Source organism: Thunnus maccoyii, chromosome 22 (assembly GCF_910596095.1).
Source record: "Thunnus maccoyii chromosome 22, fThuMac1.1, whole genome shotgun sequence".
Classification (NCBI taxonomy): domain Eukaryota; kingdom Metazoa; phylum Chordata; class Actinopteri; order Scombriformes; family Scombridae; genus Thunnus; species Thunnus maccoyii.
In genome coordinates this window covers 3,415,751-3,439,468 of record NC_056554.1, presented here as the reverse complement: position 1 = coordinate 3,439,468, position 23,718 = coordinate 3,415,751, and the positions used below count along the sequence as shown (strand labels likewise).

Sequence of the window (23,718 nt, the reverse complement as noted above, 5' to 3'; positions counted from 1 at the left end):
CCACAGAGGAGTCCTGCACCTTCATCCTCAGCTTAACTACCTACCTCTTTACTGGTACTGAGACACAGAATGAGAGGAGAAATTAATCATTCATTTGCTGTCGTATTAGTTCTGTGATATTTAATTCATTACAGTGAATGAGCACATTTTTTCGTGTACATTCAAACATGATTTATGCTAAAGTTATGCAGCATTCTCTGGCTTCCACTGGAGGACAGTAAACAGCTCACCAGGAGGGATGCTGTAGCAGACAAATGGAAATCTCTCTTCACAGGATTTAAATGTCCATTGGTTTGATTCCTGCACACCACACATCATTTTCACCAATCTGAGTGATGCTGAAACTGAGCCACCCCATTTGGTGAACAAGTAGGCACTGCCATCAGACCAGTAAATGTTAGGATCTCTGTACAGGCTGATCCATGCATAGTTTAAACTCTGCACCAAATTCCCAACCTCCTGGTTCTCAGCGTCGTTCCTCACAGTGGTCAGGTCTATGAAGTTCTCCCTGCAGTACCTCTGAGCATTGGACCAATTCATTGGTTGATTCACAAAAACAAATTTAGGATCCAGCTGTGTTCCTGCAGATAAATTATTGGGGAAAAATTATTCTTTGAGTTGAAGTCCTGAACTTCAATATAATCATTATTAGAGAAGATATAATACTTTGTTGGGTACTTACTAGTATAACAGATGAAATTGTATGTATATGTGAAAGGACGATCCCACCATATGTGACCAGTATCTTCAATGACTACACAGAGATCATCAGCCCATAAATCCGGTTGACTGTTTTCCCACTTCCTATATTCAGCTCCACTCCCTCTGTACCCATCTGACCACTTCCAATCAATGACTCTGTGCAGGCCAATCCAGACCTGACTGTTGTAACCAGCAGATGAAACTGTGTTGATGAGTTGGTTCATGTCTTCAGTGTTTTCAATGGTGACCAGGTCTGTGTATGTCTCTCTGCAGTAGGTCTGAGCTTCAGTCCAATTCATGTGTTCAGCAACAAAGTGGTACTGATGGAGACGACATGTGGAGAAGATGGACCAGCCTGTGAGCCCATCTTTTCTGTTCACCTGATGGTGGACTCATGAACACTGACTTTAGCCACTGCACGAGAGACCTTAAGTTTCCTAAATGTTACCCTGGGGTCCCTTGTGACCTCCCGGAGAATTACACCCCTGCTCTTGGTTGATCTTTGTTGTTCGACCACTCCTGGGAAAGGTAACAATGGTTTTGGATGTCTTCAATTTGTACACAATCTGCCTGACAATCGACAGGTGGAGTCCAAACTCTTTAGAAATGGTTTTGTAACCCTTTCCAGTCTGGTGAGTATCAGCAACTCTTCTTCTAATGTCCTCAGAAATCTCTTTTGTTCGAGCAAAACATTGATTTCTCTTCTTTAAATAAGAAAGGGCCTCCCAGACTCACACCTGATTGTCATCCTGTTGATCAAAACACCCAACTCTAATTTCCCCTTCAAATAAATTGATAATCCTAGAGGTTGAAATACTTTTGCCACACACAAATATGTAACATTGAATCATTTTCCTCAATCAATCTCATTTGTCTCATTTGTTTAACTGACGTCTCTTTATCAAGTTTTAGGACTTGAATGGAAATCTGATCATGTTTTAGGTCATATTTATGCTGAAATAGAGCAAATTCTAGAGGGTTCACAAACTTTCAAGCATACATACATATATATATATATATACACATGTATGCTTGAAAGTATATACATATATATATATGCATGTGTGTGTATATATATATATAGGTGCTCAAGCTGTAAAGACTGATAATTACACCTTAAGGTGGATGGGCAGTCCACACCTTTACTTAAGGAGTTTACCAACTTTTATGTAAACAGTGTCACGGCTCTTGTCAATCAGATGTAATTGTCCACCATAGGAGGTGGTGGTGTGTCTTCCTCAAGCTTGGGTCCTCTACCAGAGGCTTGGGAATTTGAGGGTTCTGTGCAGTATCTGAGCTGTTCCTAGGACTGTGCTCTTCTGGACAGAGACCTCAGATGTTGTACCTGGAATCTGCTGGAGCCACTCTCCCAGTTTGTGGGTCACAGCCCCCAGTGCTCCAATTACCACTGGCACCACTGTTGCCTTCACTCCCCACATCTTTTCTAGCTCCTCTTTCAGCCCTTGGTATTTTTCGATCTTTTCATGTTCCTTCTTCTTGATGTTGCTGTCGCTTGGGATTGCTATGTCTATCACTACTGCCTTCTTCTGTTGTTTGTCAATCAACACGATGTCTGGTTGGTTAGCCATCACCAGTTTGTCAGTCTGGATCTGGAAGTCCCACAGGATCTTGGCTTGGTCATTCTCAACCACCTTAGGAGGTGTCTTCCATTGTGACCTTGGGACTTCCAGCCCATACTCAGTGCAGATGTTCAGGCCTATGCACTATGCCAGCCACTTGGTTATGGCGTTCCATGCATGGTGTTCCTGCCTGCATCTTACAACCTGCTATTATGTGCTGAACTGTCTCAGGAGCATTTTTGCACAGCCTGCACCTGGGGTCCTGTCTGGTGTGGTAGATCCCCGCCTCTATTGATCTTGTGCTGAGTGCCTGTTCTTGTGCTGCCATGATCAGTGCCTCTGTGCTGTCTTTCAGTCCAGCCTTTTCCAGCCACTAGTAGGATTTCTTGATATCAGCCACTTCCTCTATCTGTCGGTGGTACATGCTGTGTAGGGGCTTGTCCCTCCATGATGGTTCCTCCTCCTGCTCTGCATCATCGGGTTTCTGCTGCCTGAGGTATTCACTTAGCAGTTCATCTTTGGAGGCCAGCTTCCTGATGTATTCTTGGATGTTGGTTGTTTCGTCCTGGACAGTGGCTCTGATGCTCACTAGTCCTCGTCCTCCCTCGTTCTGCTTAGTGTACAGCCTCAGGGTGCTGGACTTGGGGTGAAACCCTCCATGCATTGTGAGGAGCTTTCTTGTCTTGATATCAGTGGTCTCTATCTCCTCCTTTGGCCAGCTTATTATACCAGCGGGGTATCTGATGACTGGCAGGGCGTACGTGTTGATGGCCCGTATCTTGTTCTTCCCATTCAGCCGACTTTTTAGGACCTGCCTTACTCTGTGTAGGTATTCGGCTGTGGCTGACTTCCTTGCGGCCTCCTCAAGGTTCCCATTTGCCTGCGGGATCCCAAGGTATTTGTAGCTGTCTTGAACATCTGCAATGCTGCCTTCTGGTAGTTCAACCCCCTCAGTTCTGATCATCTTCCCTCTCTTTGATACCATCCAACCACACTTACCTAGTCTGAATGACATTCCGATGTCGTTGCTGTAGATCCTGGTGAGGTGGGTCAGTGAGTTGATGTCTTGCTCATTCCTGGCATACAGCTTGATGTCATCCATGTAGAGGAGGTGACTGATGGTTGTTCCGCTTCTGAACCGGTACCCGTAGCCACTCTTTGAGATGAATTGGCTGAGGGGGTTCAGGCCTATGCAGAACAGCAGTGGGGATAGCGCATCACCTATGTGCCGCACTTGATGGTAACTTGTGCAATGGGCTTTGAGTTGGCCTCCAGAGTTGTTTTCCACAGCCCCACTGAGTTCTTGATGAAGGCTCTTAGTGTCCTGTTGATGTTGTACATTTCCAAGCATTCCAGTATCCATGTGTGTGGCATTGAGTCAGGCTTTCTTGTAGTCAGTCCAGGCGGTGCACAGGTTGGTCTGCCTAGTCTTGCAGTCTTAGGTGACTGCTCTATTGACCAGTAGCTGGTGCTTAGCACCCCCTACTGGTATATGTGTATATATGTATATATATATATATATATATATATATATATATATATATATATATATATATATATATATACACACACACATATATATATATATATATATATATAATTGCTAGTGTAGGAGCCCATATAATGGGCAATTTAACAGCAGCTGAAAATCTTTTTGCTGACCTTTGGTGGTTAAACTTCTCACCTTGATGCTGTGATGTAGAGAAATGTACTTTGGGGTGTAGTAACAGACAGAATAACAACAATTATAACAATAACAATGTTTGTATCCAAAGTCTGATATATCTTATTTCTCTGTGCCGTAGACCTCCATTGTCCAAAAACTATTAAAAACACGTTAATGAGCCACACGGCTGCACATGCACATGTGACATGTTTCTTCCTAATGATGAGTTTTGGGCAGCTTGTTTAGGAATGGCTCCAAAAATTAATAACAGTGATCACACTTTCAGTCTCAGGAGAGTAGTTCTCTGTACAGCAGATGCCACTGCACATGCAACAATATCACATAATCTTCATCAGCAGATGGAGTTCGCCCGGTTGCCATGGAAATGTGAATGTTCAAACTTCTATTTTTACAAACACCTTAACCTCAACTTGAGCCTTTTTTTTTTTAACTTGAACTACAGCCTTTAACATGGAGATGACCTTAAAATGCTCAGAAAAATGGAAATGTTGTATTTTGTGTTGTATTCATAACAACCCCACCAATAAATCACAGTCACCAGAGAGCTGTTTGTCAGGTTTATTAATTTATGTACAAGCATGTCTGTCACCAAGGCGGAGACTGTCTGAGATATAAAACAGAGTAGAAAATGAATAAGGTGCAAAAACAAACACTGATGCATGAGTCTGTATTCCCCCCACAACCCCCCACCCCCACCTACAAAGCCAAGCTATGTACAGCAGGTTCACATTTACTGACATCAGACATCTTGCCCAGTTATAAACCATGCCAAGCTGACAGGGAAACAACATGAACTAAATACTTGCAGATATAAATCCTCTACTCTTTGTCTTCATGCTAACATGCTGACTACACTCTAGCTTGCAGACATGTGGGGTATCAATCTGAAAACAAGAAGGGGACAGAAAATATTTACAAGTTTGAGGAGCAGTTGGCGCCCATGTGCTGTAAGCCTTGATTACCAAACTCTAGCAGTAGTGTTTGCTAACACTACTTCTGTTAACAGTCCCGACAGCATCTTGTAGACTTAACACTATCAACATGGCAGCAAAGCGTAGGTAGTGGAGTATAAAGCCCATATCAAAAAAGCACCATAAAAATATAACATTGATGTGTGTGTGTGTGTGTGTGTGTGTGTGTGTGTGTGTGTGTGTAGCTGAAAATCAAAGTCACAGTCTCTGATTTAGCAGAACACAGTAATGTGAGTTTACAGCAAGTGCCTCTATTTCAGTCAGTGTATTGTCGATGGGTTTGGAATGTGCCTTTGAGACGTTTGAGAGTGCGCAAACACACACACATGCACACACACACACATGCAAACACATGCACACACACACACACGCGCGCGCACACACACACACACACAGTCAGATCACAGGGTTACAGTAGACCAGTGGCGTGATTAGAAGAGCTGGACCGAGGCTCTTGGATGAGGGACTAACATCAGCCACATCGTTTGAGGTTTCTGAGTTTTCCAACGATGAGCGCCAAATCTAAGGGCGGCCCTGCCTGAGCCCGACCTGCCTGGCTTTCCAAGTGCTGCAACCTAATGACAACCATCCATCATCACACTAAGGGACTATTTAAAGAAGCACAATTACTCCATTAGCAAGATAAGGTAACTCAGCACAGTTAAAGCTGCATTGAGTGACTTTGAATACTGGTGAGTATGAATGGTAATGGGGAGGTCACCATTTGTATTTAATGAGTAGATTTTAGTAAAATGCTTTGTTCTAACTTTGAATTTGTTGTTGTAGCCTGCCAAATATGCGCCTACTGATATTTTGTGATAACCAGATTGATTTAACCTTTCATTTACACTTAATTCCACTTTAGACTACAACCTGTACAGCTGCATTGAACTTAATAATGCTTGTTGCCATTTTTCTCTTGCTTTTTCATGGATGTAGCTAGGTAGCTAGCTAGCTATGTATTGGTCAATTTCTCCAACTAGGGGAAATCAGTGACATCATCAGTGAGCACAGCATTGGACCAATTTGAATGGCTAAAAAAACAGACATGTGGGCAGCACATCTTTAGCCTGGAATCAGACTCATTTTTTTCTCAGTAAGCAGGTGCAGATGGTAGCCATGCAGGTACTTTTGTTTGAAACAACTTTCTACTGCAAAAATATTACTTAAGAAAACAGGTCTCTTGAAAGATGCGTTGTTTTTTGATTTTTGATTTATTCATTGCTGTTAGTGCCATAAACAATATTCTATTCAATCTCGTTATGTTGGTGCAGAAATCTCAGAGAAGTAAATCTCAATACCTGGACAAATACAACCAAAAGTATCTGCATGGCTACACAACACTAGAGACAAGTGAGAAAATATGGTTTTCCATATTAAAAACTGGCAGTTCAGGTAATGGACACAACTAAAAAAGGCCCTGATGAAGATGAGGGGCTCTGGTTTCAGAGCCAGTGGACAGTAAACCAGGATGAAGGGGCCTACCAACTGGCAGCTGCTGTCCTGAAACAGCTACCAGAGGTCAGTGTCCGGAGGTTCTCCACAATACAAATACAGGATTGTATTCATTCAGCAAGGAAACAGGAAATAAAACAGGGGATTCACCATTACCCACCAATATACCTTCAAATTCCTCCCACATCACAGACATAAAATATGAATTCATGATGATGCTGAGAATAATCCTGCTTCTTGAAATAAATAGCTCTTTGAGAGGAGCTGCATTGTTGTTCAGCTGGTGTGTGATTACTGTGACCCTTAAAGATGCACTTTGTCTGCTGATGCTGACACACATGAATGAGAACCAGTCATGATGTAGAAAATATGATCGTGTGGAGCCAAACAAATTCTACAAAAACACTTTAAATATATCAACATAAATAAACAAAGGGAAGCTAGTATTTCCTTTAAACATTTACAAATAAATACTTGGTTTTGACCTTTTTGAACCCAAACTGAATCAGATTTTGAGTGAAAAGGAAACAAAGAGACTGGTGGTTGCTTGAAGAAGAAAGTAGAGCAGACAACACAAGTTGCACAACTTTGTGCACTAAGCATGCTCGATAGTATAAAAGTTTCAAAAGGTTGTTATGTCTGTATGTTGTGGCACTTACAGTTTACTAAAACAGGCAACTTGTTCTGGTTCATGTGAATGCTATGCTTGTGTCCTCAACACGCTCTCAGACTGTATGAACAGTTTTAAATAAATATATACACAATTTCTTAAAAAGAAAAAGAAAAAGGAAATAACATGAGACTGATGTGAGGGGTTGAGAGGTTTATGTGCCGTTCTTCTGCTCCCATTCCTGCAAAACAAACAAACAGAGACACACACTCAGTTTGCATGCTCCACATTTACATGGTTATTAATGTTAAGTATGATGTCATCATAACTGACAGAACCATGAGCCAGAGCTACAAAAATAAAATCCAGGATGTAAAAAAAACAGTTTTCCTTTCCATAAGATGTTGGAACCTGGCTGCAGGGATTTGATCCCATTCAGCCACAAAAGTATTAGTGAGATCCAACACTGATGTTGGTTGATAAGACGATGTGTTAATTCCACTCAAAGTGGGAAAATGTCTTTATGAACTTTGAGCATGAGGGGACTCATGTTGAAACAGGACTGCCAAAACTGTCCCAGTATACTGTAAACCATTATACATCACTCTAGTCTCAGTCTACATTGTGAGCTCTGACCTTGGCCTTCCTGAGGACGTGTCCCCGGACTGGTGAGGCCTTCTGGCTGCCCTGCTGCCGGCGGAGCAGTGAGGCACTGTTGACCGGCAGGGAGCAGGACTCAGTGTCACTGGTGTCACAGCTGGAGAAGGGAGAAGACTCCTGGGTCCGTCGCAACATCGCCGGTGACTACACACACACACACACACACACACACACACACACACACACACACACATAAAAAATTAGACAGCTAATGGCAGCATGCAGGTAGTTGATTGCAATTGAATGTAAACTGCTGTGGGAGTAATGAAGCACCACAGGACAGTAAAAGACAGCATAGTACAGCTCAGTGTTCTGACCTGGAGGTCAGAGGAGCCAGCTTTCGGTTCGATAGTGAGGCCAAGGGTGACGCCTCCACTCAGGGCCTTCTTCAGACTCTCCTTCACCTCCGTCAGCTCCAGCTCCAGGTTCACCCTTTCCTCCTCCCTTTGCCTGCACTCATCCTCCACCTTCTTCAGTCGCTCCGACAGGGAGGCATGTGAACGTTTGCCTAATGGAGGAAGAGAGACAGGATTTTTATCACGTTAATAAACTTGTAGCTGGTAAGCTCTTGAGTGGAGAGGTTGGAGAGCTTTTCCCACATTCAAGAAGTTTTTCACAGAGTGAAAACTGCTGTTGAAGTGGAGTGTAGTCCAGCACTAAATGCAAAAGCCACATCTTCATATGATGTGTGAAACTCCCTCCCCACACACCTTTCAGAGTCCTATGATTATTGTAATTTTCACTTTGAACAGCTAAACACTGGATACAATTGGACTGAATCTTAAAACACAATAAAGCAGGACTTTGGCTTTGTCATTTAACAACAAGCACTTTTTCAACAGAAGTCTATGTGTCTTACCAGCAGCAGCCTCCACAGCAGTGCGCAGGTCTCTCCTCTCCTTCTTGAGATGGGTCAGATGGTTCCTGATCTCCTGCTTCTTCTTCATCAGTTCTTCCTCTTTGGCCTGCAGCCGCTTGGCGTCAGCCTCCACTCGATTCTTCCCGTACTTACACTGCTCCGCATCTGCAAAACAATGACTGGGTGTGAAGAAACTGAATGCAAGAGGCTGGTGTCCAAAAATGATGAAACTGCTGAGTCATCTGCCTGTTTGTGTTTGTGCTGCCAGTGTTGAAATCATAAAGACGAGGATCACACACTCTGCTCTGGTTTAGATACACATTTTAACGCACAGGAAGTCAGAAGAAACTCTTTCTAGCTTGACAGCCATGTATTTTACAAGCTTTGACATTGAACCTGTTACATTAGATAATCCCATTCAACTGACCTTCACATAAATAAGATGAATTTGCTCTGAATTGAAATTGGGTAAATTAAGACTCTTTTCATACTAAACGACCGTACAACTTTCTCTCTGTGCAAGACTTGATCCACAATGCTGTTAGCAAACTTCAAACTTTAATAATAACTTTGATAATCTGAGCTCTGGACCCTTAGATCCTGTGTGTGATGCTGCATTCTCCATGAAATCTGACAGTAAGATTTTCCAGGACAGCGAGACCCCAAACCAACATGTGGGAGAAAAGAAAAAGAGAGCATAGCCTTGATTATCAGGACACTGGTAAGACATGAACTGCCCAGAAACCCACTGAACTCACAGCCACAGCCTTAAGCTGTCATTAATTACACCAGGACTGTGCCTCCTCTTACTGGAAAATACACCGAGGGTAACCATCCAACATGTGTGTGTCTATGTGTGTGCATGTGAACTTTGCTTATGAGGAATCACTCAATCAAACCGCTGCTGACATTTTCAAATTCAATACAATTATTTGACAGTGGAAATATGAGAATTGTGTGGCATACTCTTAACCCAACATGACACATATTTAATTTCCATTCTGACATTTGGAGAAGTAACAAGCTACACAAGTGGTTACAACCCTCCTCGTTCACACATTAGGCAAAAAAATACTATTCTGAACCACAAGGATTAACATGACCACAGTTCACCCTCTTCCAACGATCTGGCCCCACTTCTGCTATCGCATCTGTTTGAACGTTACCCCAACGTTGGCACGAGGTTCAAGTCTGGCCCAGTGCGTCACATGGATCTTCTTGAGGGTAGGGTAGGCTTTAGGAGTTATTTACTCCCCCCTACTTAAACCAGCTGTAATTTGGATATCCTGCATTTTCCAAATTGCTGTTGAGCAGAATTTTGCTAGAAAGCAATCAGTGGTGGTGAGGCTGGGACTGGGGAGCCAGACACACTGTCTGCTGCTGACTTATAGCACCAGGAACTGACCAGGAAAGGTGGACTACTGTCAAAAGTGACTATTTTCACAGTTTTTGTCACTACTTACTGGAGTTGTTCCGTTTCAGAGATGCTGTCCCATTCGTCCCATTCGTCCCATTAACTCCATTCTTCTTGTGCTGATTCTTTGGCTCTGCCTTCTGTTTTGATGCCACCCCATTGGTCGCAGTTCCCTTCTTTCCATTCTTCAGCTGATTGGAGGAGAGCAAGGAAGAGGGAGACTTTTCACATATCCTCAAAATATCTCAGCAAAGTTAATACTTTGTATAAGCTACATACCAGTTGTCCCAAACATCGCACCACTTGAAATCACTCTACAATAAAACCTGCTTACACATTTCTAATAAAAGCTTAACGACAGTTAATATGACTATAATATATATAATATATAATATAACTTGTTCCAATATGGCCCTGGATTGAAAACTTTATATATTCTTATTCACCTCCAATCATAATGGATATGGTGCAGGTTGATTGATAGATTTGTAGTAGAATTGGGGCAAAACATTGAGAATATATTTGAAAACGGTGGAACGAATGTAATAAATGTTTTATTAACTTAGACTAATAGCATGTATAAATAAAATTCAAAATGTAAAAGATTAATTCTTAAGTTGCATTACATATTTTTGGCCACTTGGGAGCAGTTGTTATCAGGGTCTGAAAAGTGCATGGATGTGAAAAGTGAAGCCAATGCGGAAGTCTTGTTCAGCATTTGGTTGTGATAAAAGACCCTCTAAGCAGTCCGATGTTCAGTTTTTCCGGTGACTACATTTTGTTTTAATGGTTTTTTTAGGCCTGTTTACACTAGCAGAAATTACCATTAGCATAAGCGTTATCACTGTTAACCACAGATTGTAAATGCACCCTGCTAACCAAGCTAGCAGCTAGCGCTATGGTCAGCTCCACTCTCTCGTCCGAATATGGTCACTTCTGGCTCCAAAAAGTCAAACATTGCAACGGTGAAATCGCTAAACTTGAGGCTTCAAAACTGCAGTCCACAAACCAATGCAAGACATCATGGTGACTACGTCCATGTTGTTTACAGTCTATGGTTAGTCTATTGTTATAGCTAACATGTTAGCAAATACTTGCTTATTTACCTTTTATACAGTCTATGCTATTTACACATCCAGCAGATACAGCACAACATTAGCATTCATTTGGAGTCATAATTCTGGCCACCTGACCAATGTAAGTCCAATATTCACCCTCCTTTTAGCTTTGTTTTGATCTTCAAAACAAACCCTTAAAGGAAATATCTGGCTCTTTAGCTGCTACATGCTCCACTACAGTATTCTCACAAGCTAACTGCTAACTTTGTCTGTCTCCCATTTGGTGCTATTACATTATACACAGTCATTTCATCTATTGTTAAAGACACAGTAATATAAAACATACATTTTCCCACTTCTAATCATGCGATCATATGTTAATTGTTCAGTTATCTCTTGTTATATGCCAAATATGTGTCAAAAAATAATTTCAAAGAAATAGCCTAAAAATTGACCATTCGTGTGGCTTATCGTAGCTAGCAGATCAATATCGTCAGTGCAGGTGTACGTTTGTTTCAATAATCAAAAAACAAAAGTGTAATTTATTTATTTCTTCCTCATCCTCTTCCTCCTGATCTAACTACACAGGTGAGGAAGGTGTGGAGGCCAACAGTCCTCTACAGCTACTGTATGTTTCACATTTTAGTGGTCCAATCAAATCTGAAGGATTTGATGTAAATCCCTCTTGAAATTTTACCACATATTCCTTTTTCCTGGGAAAACGTCACAATGCTGAAGCTTAAGACACTCTAACTTCTGTTTCACTGTGACTTTGAAGAATTGATGATTAATCATATAATTGTATCTATTAATCTGGGTAAACTATCAGAAAGCAGAAAAGGTCCAGGTTAAAATTGCCCTTAACAAGATTTAGTTGTGATGACACAAATGACAGAAGATTTTTCTTGCTGTCAAGGATGCAATTGCATCTGGAAGCTTTGATCACTCATATTTTTCTTTGGTCTGAAAGTCATAAATGTTAGTCATCCTACTAATCCTATTTATCCAAGCAATAAAGATTTAGAGTTACAGACAACTTGATATGGTTTGACTTTGATAGCTTGACTTTGGATCCACAGTGCAGGCTGTAGTCTGTTATACACCTCGCTGGATGAAAATCTACTTCTTACAGTGGAGCGGTACTTTGTGGTTGTGGAGGCCATGTTAACACCCCTTGGCCACACCACACAAAGCACACACATCAAAGAGTTGCTCCATACAACACCATGTGGTGACTTATGTGGGCGTGGAGGCAGGCTGGCACTTAGAGCAGGGCTGTAAAAATATAAATTACAAACACTGCTGATGCTCATTGTAAAGGACAGGAAGAAAGTACAGTATGTGGGACAACCGCACAAGCACAAACACACACACACACACACACACACACACACACACACACACACACACACACACACACACACACAAATACATACATACACATTCAATACACATGTTCTACTCATACTGTACATATACTGCACACAAAACACAAAGAAACAGGGGCTTATGCAAGAACTTTGTGTAAAAGTATTTAAGAACAGAACCTGATTGTTGATCTGTATTGGACATTATTGATATTAAATCAGTGATTGGTATCAGTCCTATAAGAACTCTAATTGGACCTGAAGTACATGCTAGGCTTTTCCAAAGACTGGACACAGGAATGATTTTGGGCCCAGTCAAGGTTATAATCAAATTACTAAGAACTACACCAGAGGGAGAACCGGCCTCACAGGCTGATGGGAAAGAGAGATGGACTTGTGGGTGGCCAACATCAACACCTTATCTAGTGAGTGAAAGAATACTTCTTCAGGAATAACAAACATAATTCCCTCTTTCCCCTTAACCAAGCATCTCTCACTTGCACTCGCTACCAGAGCATGTAAATCAGGGAATTTACCATTTCACTGCAGGGATGCACTACAGTGAAAGTAAGTGAACTAATCATTTGGGAGCTCCAGGGTTTCTCTCCCAGGAAATGTGTTAGCAGAAGTGTTGAGCTCCAACCCTGTTTATTTAAAAACTTTTTGATGAGAATCACTGATGCAAATTCACAAAGACTTACTGACATTAAAGCTGCAATAATCAATATTTCTGATATCAATAATGGATCAAATGACAATGTGTAACATGAAGGGGGTGGCTCATAGCGACAAACCTACAGAGAATTATTGCAGTTCTCCTCGGCTCTACGGGGCTTTTTAGCCTCTTTCAGCTCATTGTTTTGATTTTCCAGCCTGTAAACTACAGCTGCAGACAGATGTTTTTTGGCAAACAAGCTCTGATAAACTGACTATATGCAAACTGCCCGGCACCAAACAGCAGACAAAGTTAGTGACCAGTAACATTTATCAGCTAGAAAGCCAAATATTTTTCTCAACAGTTCATGGAGATGAAAACAGAGCGAAAAGGAGAGTGAATAATGGACATGAATTCATCAGGAGGACATACACAAGACTTCCATGGGATCAAAATGTTGCTCTGTGTGTCTGCTGGATGTGTAAATAGACAAATGTTTACTGACATGTTCATGATAACAACTTCATTGGCTGATAATGCAGTTTGTGATTCTCATATTTTTTAGCTTGTTCTTCTGCCCCCACGTACCAAAAAATAATGCAATGCAGCTTTAAAATATCTGTTGATCAGATGAAGACCTATTTATTTTTATGAAAGTGTAAGATTTGTTTTTGTTGTTAGAAGAGGTGCTCTGTATTTAAGGTGAGGTGGACTGCCTCCATTACAAAATACTGAGTTTGGAGACACCAAATATTGCACTGCACCTATTATCCCTTTTTATCAAAAACTGGACATCAGTCTACTTATAACATGATGAAGGGATGAACAGTCACCCTATGAAATGTTTTTGTTTTTGCAAATAAGTTAAATGAAATTCAAATCAAATTCACATCAGTTTTCTTGGGTTCATCAAACATAGGAAACATAAGAAATCCCTAACTGAACTGGACATTGACAAAGGGAGAGTGATGCAAAGTGAAAACACCAGAAAGTATCCTTCAACATCACAAAAAAAAGGTGAATTGTGATGGTGAATTATAAAAGAGAGAATATACAGTGAAAGAGGAAAAAGGTCAAAGGAGCAGAGTGTTAGTCACCTGAGCAGTGTCTTTAGTTTTAGTATCAGCTTTGAGGAACTTAGAAGAGATTTTAGAAACAGGGGTTTTGTAGTGACTTGTTGAGGTGGAGGAAGAGGAAGTGGAAGAAGAGGAAGGCTTGGGAGGATAGCGAGTGGCCAGCTTGGGCGAGGGCATGTTCTCATAGAGGTCATCATTCTCATAGTGCATATCCTCTTTCAGCTGGCGCCCCCCTGTGCTGGGAGAGGAGTACAGCGCCTCCGGGTCCTTGAGTTAAACCAGGCAAGCATGCAAGCAAGCAGAGAAGAGAAGAGGAAACGAGAGGAGAGAGGAGAGGGGAGGAACATAATCCAGAACAGCAAAGAAAGATAGAAAAAGGAGAAGAGGAAGGAAGAGATGTTAGCAATATAAAGTTAGTTACACTACATGGTCATAGTAAGTGTTATTGCAAAATATGACATTTATTAAAGGTGCTACATGTAGTATTTCAACATCCAGTTAAATCAAAACTGTTCATCAACATTTCTACTTTTTTCAATAACAATAAGCATCAACATCCTACTTGTGATGGGAAGCAAGGGATTTATGGGAAACTGGGTTATTATTATTATTATTATTATTATTAGAATAACTTTTAACCTAAAAAAATTTTTTGATTAAAAGTTATTCTAAAATAACTAGTTTTAATATTATTTTATTATCCTCACATTGGCGTTTTTATTTAATACCTTTAATTGTTCTTGCTACAATATTCTTTTTATTTTATTTTCTGTAAAGCATTTTGAATTGTCCTGGGTATGAAAATACATGTAAATAAAAAAATAAAAATATATAAAGTTGCCTTGACTTGCCTTAAAATATCACACTGAAATTGCAGCTAATAATAATCTCAACTGTTGTCTCATTTGTTTATAATTATTCTGCTCTGTTCTGACAATGATATATTGACGATCAGAAATGCTACATGTGGTACCTTCATTGTAATACAGAAAAGTGAAAAGCAGTTAGCAAAGAGGGAAATAATCAAAGTGAAGTTCAGCCAAGAACTGAATGAAAAACAGCTAGAATAGTTACTTACTCTTTATGTGTGTGTATCACTAATGAGCAGGTGTGCTTACCGTTCCATTAATAGGCACATCATCATAGTGCAGAGCCATCCCTGTGGGGCAGGCGTAGCCGTTGACTGGGTTGTCCAGGTATGGATTAGGAGAGACAGCACGCTTACTAGTGAAACTGTGAGGACATCAAGATTTATTTAAAAATGCAGATATCTTTAATAAAGTACTTCTATAACATGTCACAGACCTCAAATATACACATTAGTCCACAAAATACACTGTACATGGATCCGTAACTAGTAAGGTCAAGCATTTGTTTACAATAAGGGCTGAACAGTGTACTGATTCAACATCAACGTCACATACAACAGGCACACTGCAGAGGACTAACTAACCGCTTTGGTTGACATGTTAAAAAAGCAAAATTAACTGTAAAGTTTGCTTTTTCATGACTAATCTTACAGTCGAGCCTTCATTTAACTGCACTTTGTTTAGCAGACACACATGCATGTTCTGCCTGATGAAATGAGTGGAGGAGATAAAGTTAAAATAAAGGCAACATCTGCAATTTGGAAGTATTTTTGTTTTAAAAAGATGATGGGAAGCAAAAACACTTCCTTTCTCTGTCTTTCTTTCTTTCTTTGAAAAACAGCTGGAGCTACAGAGGTATAAATCTACATACTTATATCCAGTGAAATTATGAATTTATAAGATTTGCATTCACAATATATTGCTATCATCAGCACCATATCACTTTATGTCTTTCTTGTTACAACATTCTAAGATTTCTTCATGAATAAACGTAGTAAAACTAAGCTAGAAAATACTGAATTACAGAAGAAAAGCAGGAAAAAGTGGGGAGAAAAGTGACGACTCAATTAGAAACAAATGGCAGTTCTTTGACTTTGTGTTTCTGTGATTGTGTGTCTCTCACCAGAAGGACTGCTTGGCCAGCTGGATGACGTTGGCGGTGGTCTCGACGTCAATGTAGTCATAGTGCAAGGTGGCTGGATCAGTGGTGGAGCCGGTCTCAGCCAACAAAACCCCCAACCAGCGACCCATCGCCTCAGAGGAGGAGGCCTGGAAGAAGAAAAAGACAGTTACAGAACCAGTTTGCATGATATTAAAGGACCTAAAATAGCTTGTTGATAAGAGCTCAGAGCAGTTCTCTAACTGTTTTATCATTAACTTTACTTTTTCACATTAATATAATCTGATCAACATTTGGTTTGTTGTAGGGAGTGGCCACTTCTTGCATGGAACTACCCATCAAAGACTTGGTAATGATGGTTTTACAAGGAAAAGAAACAAGGCTATTAGAGAACAGTGTACAGACTGTGTGAGGAAATAGAAGAAAAACAAACTAAATAGCAATAAGGAATAAGGAGTAAAACATGACAAGCATTGTATGCTTGTACCTTTGTAAGCGTGCTTTAATGTTACAATCTCGAAGATCTCCATTTCGTTCTCTGATAAGCGGCGATTGCAGGTTGTTGTTCTTTTGCGCAGACAACATTAATAAATTACTCTTATTGGCTTTTTACTTGCAAAGCTTTTATTGCACTTACAGTAATGTAAATTACCTTGTCCTCTGCTCTGCTGTGTGTGCAGCACACACACACACAAGGACCCCTCAATGAAACATGAGTGGAATGGAATAGAGAAGAGAGGATATAGCGTGACCATAAATGACAGCAAAATGCAGCAGGGACTGTTTATTTGTTATTTACCTAATTTATGTGCACTTGTTTCATTTCAGCTCAGTGTGAGAGTCTGAGCCTTCTGTGTGTGTGACAGTCTGTGCAATAAATTCTTTGTGAGTAAAAAGCCGATAAGAAAAAGCTTTTAAAAGATAAGCCGCTTCACACACAAGCGAATGAAGAACCAGTTGCATCAGCTCTGCTGATTTGAATGTATGGCGGGAAAGTTGCCACTGACACCTGGTTTGTAATAATCATAATTCAAACGCAAGGGCCATGCAAATCAGTGGGCCATAGGCTCAATCACCATTGTGTTACCTTATTCGACAATAGATAGTGACTTAACAGACGTTTATTGAAATGAAATCTTCAAGGTTATAACTTTAATGTTTGACTGTTGAGACTGAAACACAGGAATACACATCTCCTCATATGCAGGATGTAATGCAGAGTTTGCATGTATAACGTACCTCCAGTACAGCCACCTCCTGGCTGTTGCGAAGCAGGCGGAAGGCGAAGGGGTGTTTGTGGTCGAGGCCAGGGCTGACCTCGCAGCCTCGCAGGGGCAGCGAGGCGATGTGGCTCTTCAGGTCATCACGATCCTTATGGAGGAGCAGCTGGTTGTCTTTGAGACGGCACCAGCGCTCCCGCCAGCGGTTATTGGACAGCACATTCAGGTAGCCTGTCAATCAGCAAATGCAGTCAGCAGAGGGAAGTCTGTAAGAACTGACAAGCACTTATAATCCTAAGATATTCATTATATCAAACCCCATTTTTGATACTACTTATGGCCAGCATTTGAGTGAGTACTTGGATTCTCTGTATAGTAGTTTTCACTGGTTGGCTGCCAGAGCTCCTAAATTGTTGACTGTCATCTTTAGTCTTCTTAGTTAAAACAATGTGACGTGATGAATCCTGTAAAAAATCAGTTTGTTTGGCTGCGCTGTAAACAGATACAACAGTCGATGTTCGTTTGTTGCATTTCTGACAGAGTGGCAGCTCAAAGCAATGTTATCTGCACTGATGTTTGATTTTGAACAGAACTCTGGGACCTGAATTATTGGGACCTACTTGTTGTTTCCACCAACACTCACCAGGTGTCTCCAAATCAACCAGGGCCTCAGTTAAGACCTCAGTATGGTTAAAACCAGCAGTTCCCAAACATTTTGAATTATTTGCAGACCAGCCAGTGGGGGTGGGCTTAATTGTCAAGCTCACTTGTTCTCCACATTAGACAAAAACTTTCGTCTTGTGGGTCCATATGTCTGTTCACAAATCATGTAAGTTTTGGTTCAGACACAGTCTGTATATCACAATTAAGCATCTATGTCGTGATGGAAAAGATAGAGAGGGAGGGAGGGAGAGACAAGTGAGAGAAGAGAGGGTGTGAACATAAAAACAAAACTAAACATTTACCACAATGTTACTTTCTTTGGTCTGTATTTTCATTTTGGTTACCTACAAATTAAACAATACAAATAGACATGTAGTGATGACGGACTGGTTGTCTTCAGTACTGATGACCTACTTTTACTCAAAATCAGGATCAGAAGCTGCACCAAGTTCAAGGTGATTACAACAAAAACAGCATGTAATAGAATATACAATTACATAATTATCATTTCATTTTTTTTGTGGGATCACATCCTGATAACAAATATACCAAGGCCTAGGACCAGTCCACGGCACAAGGGTTGAGAACCTCCGCTTGAAACTGCTTGAACTTTCCTCTCATGCTCTCTTTTTTCAGTTTTCATCCAACTTCTTCTGTTGCTTTTTGCGTGAACATTGAGTGCAACACCATTGACTGTCTGAATGTGCACGAGTACACAACAAAGACACGAAATCAAGCAGGCAGAAGGCTGCAGCCAGGAGGTTTTTTAGTCCTGCTTTAGACGACACGTTATACAACCTGGTGTCTATGAAGCAAACAGAATCCTTTAGGATGATAACTTTAAAGTCCTCTTCTTACCACATGTGGGTACGTCTTCCTCAGCTGACGAGGTCTGCTCATCTGTAGACGGCTTCTTCTTTCCCAGCCCGATGATTTTAGTGATCTTCTTCCCTGCGCCCTTCCCCACTGTCCCAGACTTCTGCTCTGACTTTGAATTCTTCTTTCCTTTTCCTGAGAGCAAGACAGAGATTACGAGTTTAATTCATGACTTAAAACAAAGGGGAAATGAGTAAAATACTGTGTAATGTCCTTTCCGATGGACTCCTACAGACTTAATGTGCTCTGCACTCATTATTTAAACACAGGAAATTACTAAGAGAGATATTACATGTTCATTTATGTTGATTCAATTATGTTTAGATGCTTTTGCAATACAGTAAGAAAAGAAGAAGAAAAGAGAGAGAGAGAGAGAGAGAGAGAGAGACAGAGAGAGAGAGAGAGAGAGCAAGCAACCTTAGACTCCACTATAAACAACCATAAGTTCAGAATCAGCTGCATTGGGTTTAATCAGACCCTTGTGGGTTCAAAAGCTCTTTGTTGGTGAATTAGGCTCATTTTGCAATCCCAGCAACCCCACAGGTTATAGTGGGCTGATTTCAGCTGGCCTAGTTTCTATCCAGAGAGAGGAGTGACAGTGCACATTCTGCTGGAAGAGGACTTAAGTTAAGTAAGCCAGGTCTTAAGAGGCTATGTCTCAGTCCCTCTGTCTGTCTGTCTGCAAGTTTACATGAAGAAAATAGCTCCTGCTTGGTTCTCTTATTTAGATACTGTGGTCTGTAGTGTATTCAAATGTGTGTGTGTGTGTGTGTGTGTGTGTGTGTGTGTGTGTGTGTGTGTGTGTGTGTGTGTGTGTCAGAGAGAGAGAGTGAATCAAAAAAAGAAAATGAAAGAAAGAAGAGAAGAAAGGCAGTTTTGGTCTAAAGACGTGATAGTGTGATGTCAAATATATCAGGACAAGAAATGTGGCTTAAATTCTAACTGACAGATCTGGAGTCGAAAGAGACAGTGGAGAAGAACTGAGGGAAACATTCTCCTTCACTGATGTCATCATGCCCAGACGGCTAACACCGAGTGTCTGGAGTGATTCTAGACACACACATGCACACACACTAATATACTGTATATAAATCATCAGAGCTGGTTTGCACAACCTCTATGCCTTGCACGCATCAGCACCTAGCCGTTGAAAATGAATGAAAAGTAGTCCAAACTGATATGGTAATGACAGAAAATCCTTGTATTAAATTCTTTTTTGGCACTCACAAGCTTCTGTTTCAACATTTTTTCCACATTGCGTTTTCCTCCCTGATATGATGTGACAAACTACCACGGCGGCTGCCTTAATTAAATAGGAAGCCGTCTGCACTCAATTTCGGTCGCAGGATTTTTCTCTTGTCATATGTATAAAAGTATACAAACACACGTGACACACAATGTAGTCCTGAGGTGGAAACCAGACACACAGATGTGAAAGCAATTCAAATCTTTTTAAAAAGGAGGAATTATTATTATATTTTTCCCTTTAGGAGAAGAGGAGGAGGAAAACTCTGATCAGGTAAATTTGATTCCAGTAAATCAGCTCTTTTTGTTACCAGCCATGGAAAGAATGTGGCTGATTAAGCTGAAAAGAGGGTTTCAGGACTGAGCGAAGGACTGACTGAAGCACAAGGAGAATGGGTGAAGTAAGGCGTAGAACTCGGTGGAGTATTACGTTTATTTCACTGATGAATCTGTTGTGTTTACTGGATGATAACAAAAGCAAGCAGACATGTCTAAATTAGAAAATCCTTAAGTGATTCTTGCTTCAAAAAAGGTATATATCAGACGGAGATATATCAGATCTGATTCAGATTTATGTCACAGCTCTGAAGTGGTCCTGTAAGTGTCATATGGATTTCAGAAAACCAATACAAGAGACATAGCTTCATCGATAAACAACCAAAGCTGTGGACTAAATTCTGTGTCAAATCACTCACAAAGTCATATGATATCTTTTCTACCATGCCCACTGCTGCCTGACATCTGTACATTGGATTTACAGTCTGCAAAACGTCCAGAAGAATCACAGAATCACATTCGCATATACCACAGTTAAAAATGTCACACTGACTCTGGGTTGCTGTGTGGTCAATACCCACTCTGCAGCATCTCAGTGAAAAAGTCATCCTCATTGTGGACTGACCAAAACGTTAAGTGTCTTCTTGTTAGACCATCACTGACCATTTTTCTATTGTTGGTCTGACAGGAGATTTTTCAGAGTTTTTCGGAGTCAGAATGCTTCTTCTTCTTCTATGCTTCTATTTTGATTCAGTTACTTAAAACCAATGCACTTGCATTCATGAACAAGTGAGGATATCAAAACATATCCACTCTAAGCTGATCTCAGCTTCAATCATGCTGTCAGATTTCTGAGCATGAATCTACATATGTATTGAATCATCTGAGGTGAGGAACATGGGTGTATTCCATTGGTTGGTCATTTTGCTATCCCATATCTGGTTCTTCAGTACATCCATGGTCAGAATCCAGCATGGAAGCAAGAACCTGCTTTAGCAACCCAAGGATTGTGACCTACCTATGACTTGAGTTTTAATGCTTGAAATACAGTATGGTACCATAGAAATACCTAAACATTCCACATTTTACGTCAGACAGTCATAATTTTGGTGCCAAAGCAGCCCTGCTGAGCTAGCAGTAGAGCCGCCTTTGATAATCCACAACAGAAAGAAAACCAAATAGATGGATTGATTCTCCTTTGAGGAAATGTCAAACAATAAATACCTTGTTGACCAGTTATTATTATAATTTACTCTGTGTACAACCATCAGCTATAAATGCTTAAAATGTCACATGACTTTGGTGTCACAGATGACTGCTTAGCTAATGGAGCTTTTTACTTTCTTTGCCCTCTGAGGGTGCATACATGTACTGGAAGGCTGAGAATGAAGACTGCTACATCCTGAATGATGCTTCTATACATCTCTAGAGACCACAGGACAAACAGGTTCAAACCTACCTCTCTGGAGAAGTAATCAACAATTTTATATGACTACATTAAGCTCATGTGGGAGATCATTGTTGATCCTATTTCCACATTCCCCACAGTTCCACAGCAATGACACATAAACATGACTTACACAACCAAGTCAATGAATCACAGCTCTGCACTGACTCCATAAAAACACAACTGGATTGAAGATTTGAAATGAACTGCTGGTGGGAAATCTGTTTAAGACATAATGTTGGAAAAATGAACCAATCTTAATGAGGGAAGAAAAATAAGAGTGTTAAATTTTAGTTGACAATCCAAATAACTGAGCTGACAAGTATAATGGAATTTCTCTCCCTGAGGGATTCTGCCTGCTCGGCAAACAAACGCTAAATAATCGAAGACCGTTTGGACCGTATCTCTTTGTTTTGGCGTCTAATTCAGCAGGGGAAGACCATCTCCGTGTAAAAACCATGATAAATGAATCGAAATGCTCATTCTTCATGCTTCATGCATTAGTATTAAAGTCTGACCTTTTCAGAGTTTGCAGAGATTCCCCTCTGAATCATGAGACAGATGGGGAAAAAGCCGTAGCCGTAATATCTCAGGATACACTGCAGGGTCCAAGTCAGGAACAATTCTTTGTTGGTTCCCAAAAATAACAATATTGATCATGTCCTACCTACCCCTCATTTAATTTAACTATTAGTGCTGTAAGGTGCTTTTATTAAAAGTTTTTAAAACACTGCTACAGTGTTGTGCCATGTGAAAATGTTGAAACATCACACAATCTGACATAACAATTCCAACTAAGTCCAATTAGTCCAATTAATTAATAGCCTTTTTTGTTTTGTTCTGGCCCAAAGACCAAGATCAGGGGCCAGTAGGTATGGCGTTCTGTGGGCTTATGGTGGGCTCCTTGATATAGGTCCTTACTTACTTACTGTGGGCTCTCATTGTGGGCTTACTGTTATGGGACAAATGTGCTTATGAGGGTTGTTCACTCTGAACCTGCACTTTGGGCTTGGTGTAGGCTGGCCCACTAGGGCCTAATTGTGAGGGGCATGCTGGTGCCCACTATTTTGTACTACATGTGGCCCCTTGTAGCTGTTTGTAGCTGCTTGTAGTTGTTCTAATATTTGCTGCTTTTAAGAAACAATATGCAAACATTTTTATGCTGTTTTGGGTCTGTACCTTGGAAAATGTTCAGATAAAACAAGCTGTTGGAGTATTTTTCTCATAATTCTGGATTCTTCTACAAGAATAAACTGCAGCAATTCAGGTCACACCAGGAAATTTGTTAGTGGAGTTAGTTAGCTACACTATGACAGTCAAAATAATAACCTCAATCAAATAGATGTATGACCATTATTGTATATTTAGCATCTCTGCTTGTTTTCCCTGAAAGTGAAATTTTGTTCCTTCATTCATGGATATTTTTGTTGCTAATGCTAACTATCAAGTCCTTCTTTTGACTCCATATAAACCAGAATCATCATTTCAGGGGGATTTTCCCAAGAAACTACAAAAAAAACTTAAACACTCTCCTGAACTGGATGGAAATGAATCAATTCTGCAGACCTTTAATGTTACAGATAATTGGGTTGCTGTTGCTGTGGACTCTCACCTTGGTCCTTGCAGTCGCTGTGTCCATTTTCATGGGTGGCCTCACCATCTGAGCTTGGCCTGTCACACGATGACTTCTGGCAGCAGGAAGACCACACACAAAAAGAAGAATGGATGCACAAGAAGGTACAAAGTGAACAAAACTGTACTTTCCTGAAAAAAGACAGGTCGACAAAGGCATTAACGCACAAACACAGCTGTCTAAGTACACTGTAAAAACCCTTAAGAGCATCTGCAACATGTTATGGATGAATAATTAGGCTGCGCTCATGTTTGCTGTGCCAAGTTGGTTTGTCA

General features: G+C 40.6%; 1 protein-coding gene and 1 long non-coding RNA gene across 5 annotated transcripts in view; one reads left to right on the top strand and one right to left on the bottom strand.

Moving 5' to 3' along the window:
* afap1 (actin filament associated protein 1) overlaps window positions 1-23,718 on the bottom strand; it is an 85,864-nt gene that overhangs the window by 7,831 nt on the left and 54,315 nt on the right. The window contains exons 8-18 of one of the 3 annotated variants that reach the window (XM_042401571.1): window positions 23,423-23,498; window positions 18,825-18,977; window positions 17,323-17,534; window positions 16,087-16,232; window positions 15,213-15,327; window positions 14,116-14,361; window positions 9,988-10,129; window positions 8,525-8,689; window positions 7,983-8,173; window positions 7,642-7,809; window positions 4,513-7,246 (exon numbers count right to left, since the gene is read on the bottom strand). In XM_042401571.1, coding sequence (XP_042257505.1) covers window positions 7,220-7,246; window positions 7,642-7,809; window positions 7,983-8,173; window positions 8,525-8,689; window positions 9,988-10,129; window positions 14,116-14,361; window positions 15,213-15,327; window positions 16,087-16,232; window positions 17,323-17,534; window positions 18,825-18,977; window positions 23,423-23,498 — 1,641 coding nt within the window. In that variant the 3' untranslated portion in view covers window positions 4,513-7,219. Of the gene's footprint in view, window positions 1-4,512; window positions 7,247-7,641; window positions 7,810-7,982; window positions 8,174-8,524; window positions 8,690-9,987; window positions 10,130-14,115; window positions 14,362-15,212; window positions 15,328-16,086; window positions 16,233-17,322; window positions 17,535-18,824; window positions 18,978-23,422; window positions 23,499-23,718 lie in introns of those variants that run through there. The other 2 variants (XR_006093556.1, XM_042401570.1) reach the window with 2 other exon arrangements.
* Window positions 1,021-16,561, top strand: LOC121889551. 2 transcript variants are annotated; one of them, XR_006093559.1, is made up of 2 exons: window positions 1,021-1,059; window positions 16,090-16,561. It is a non-coding gene; the product is annotated as an uncharacterized LOC121889551 (long non-coding RNA). The 2 variants fall into 2 exon arrangements; XR_006093558.1 differs by lacking the exon at window positions 1,021-1,059 and adding an exon at window positions 15,227-15,290.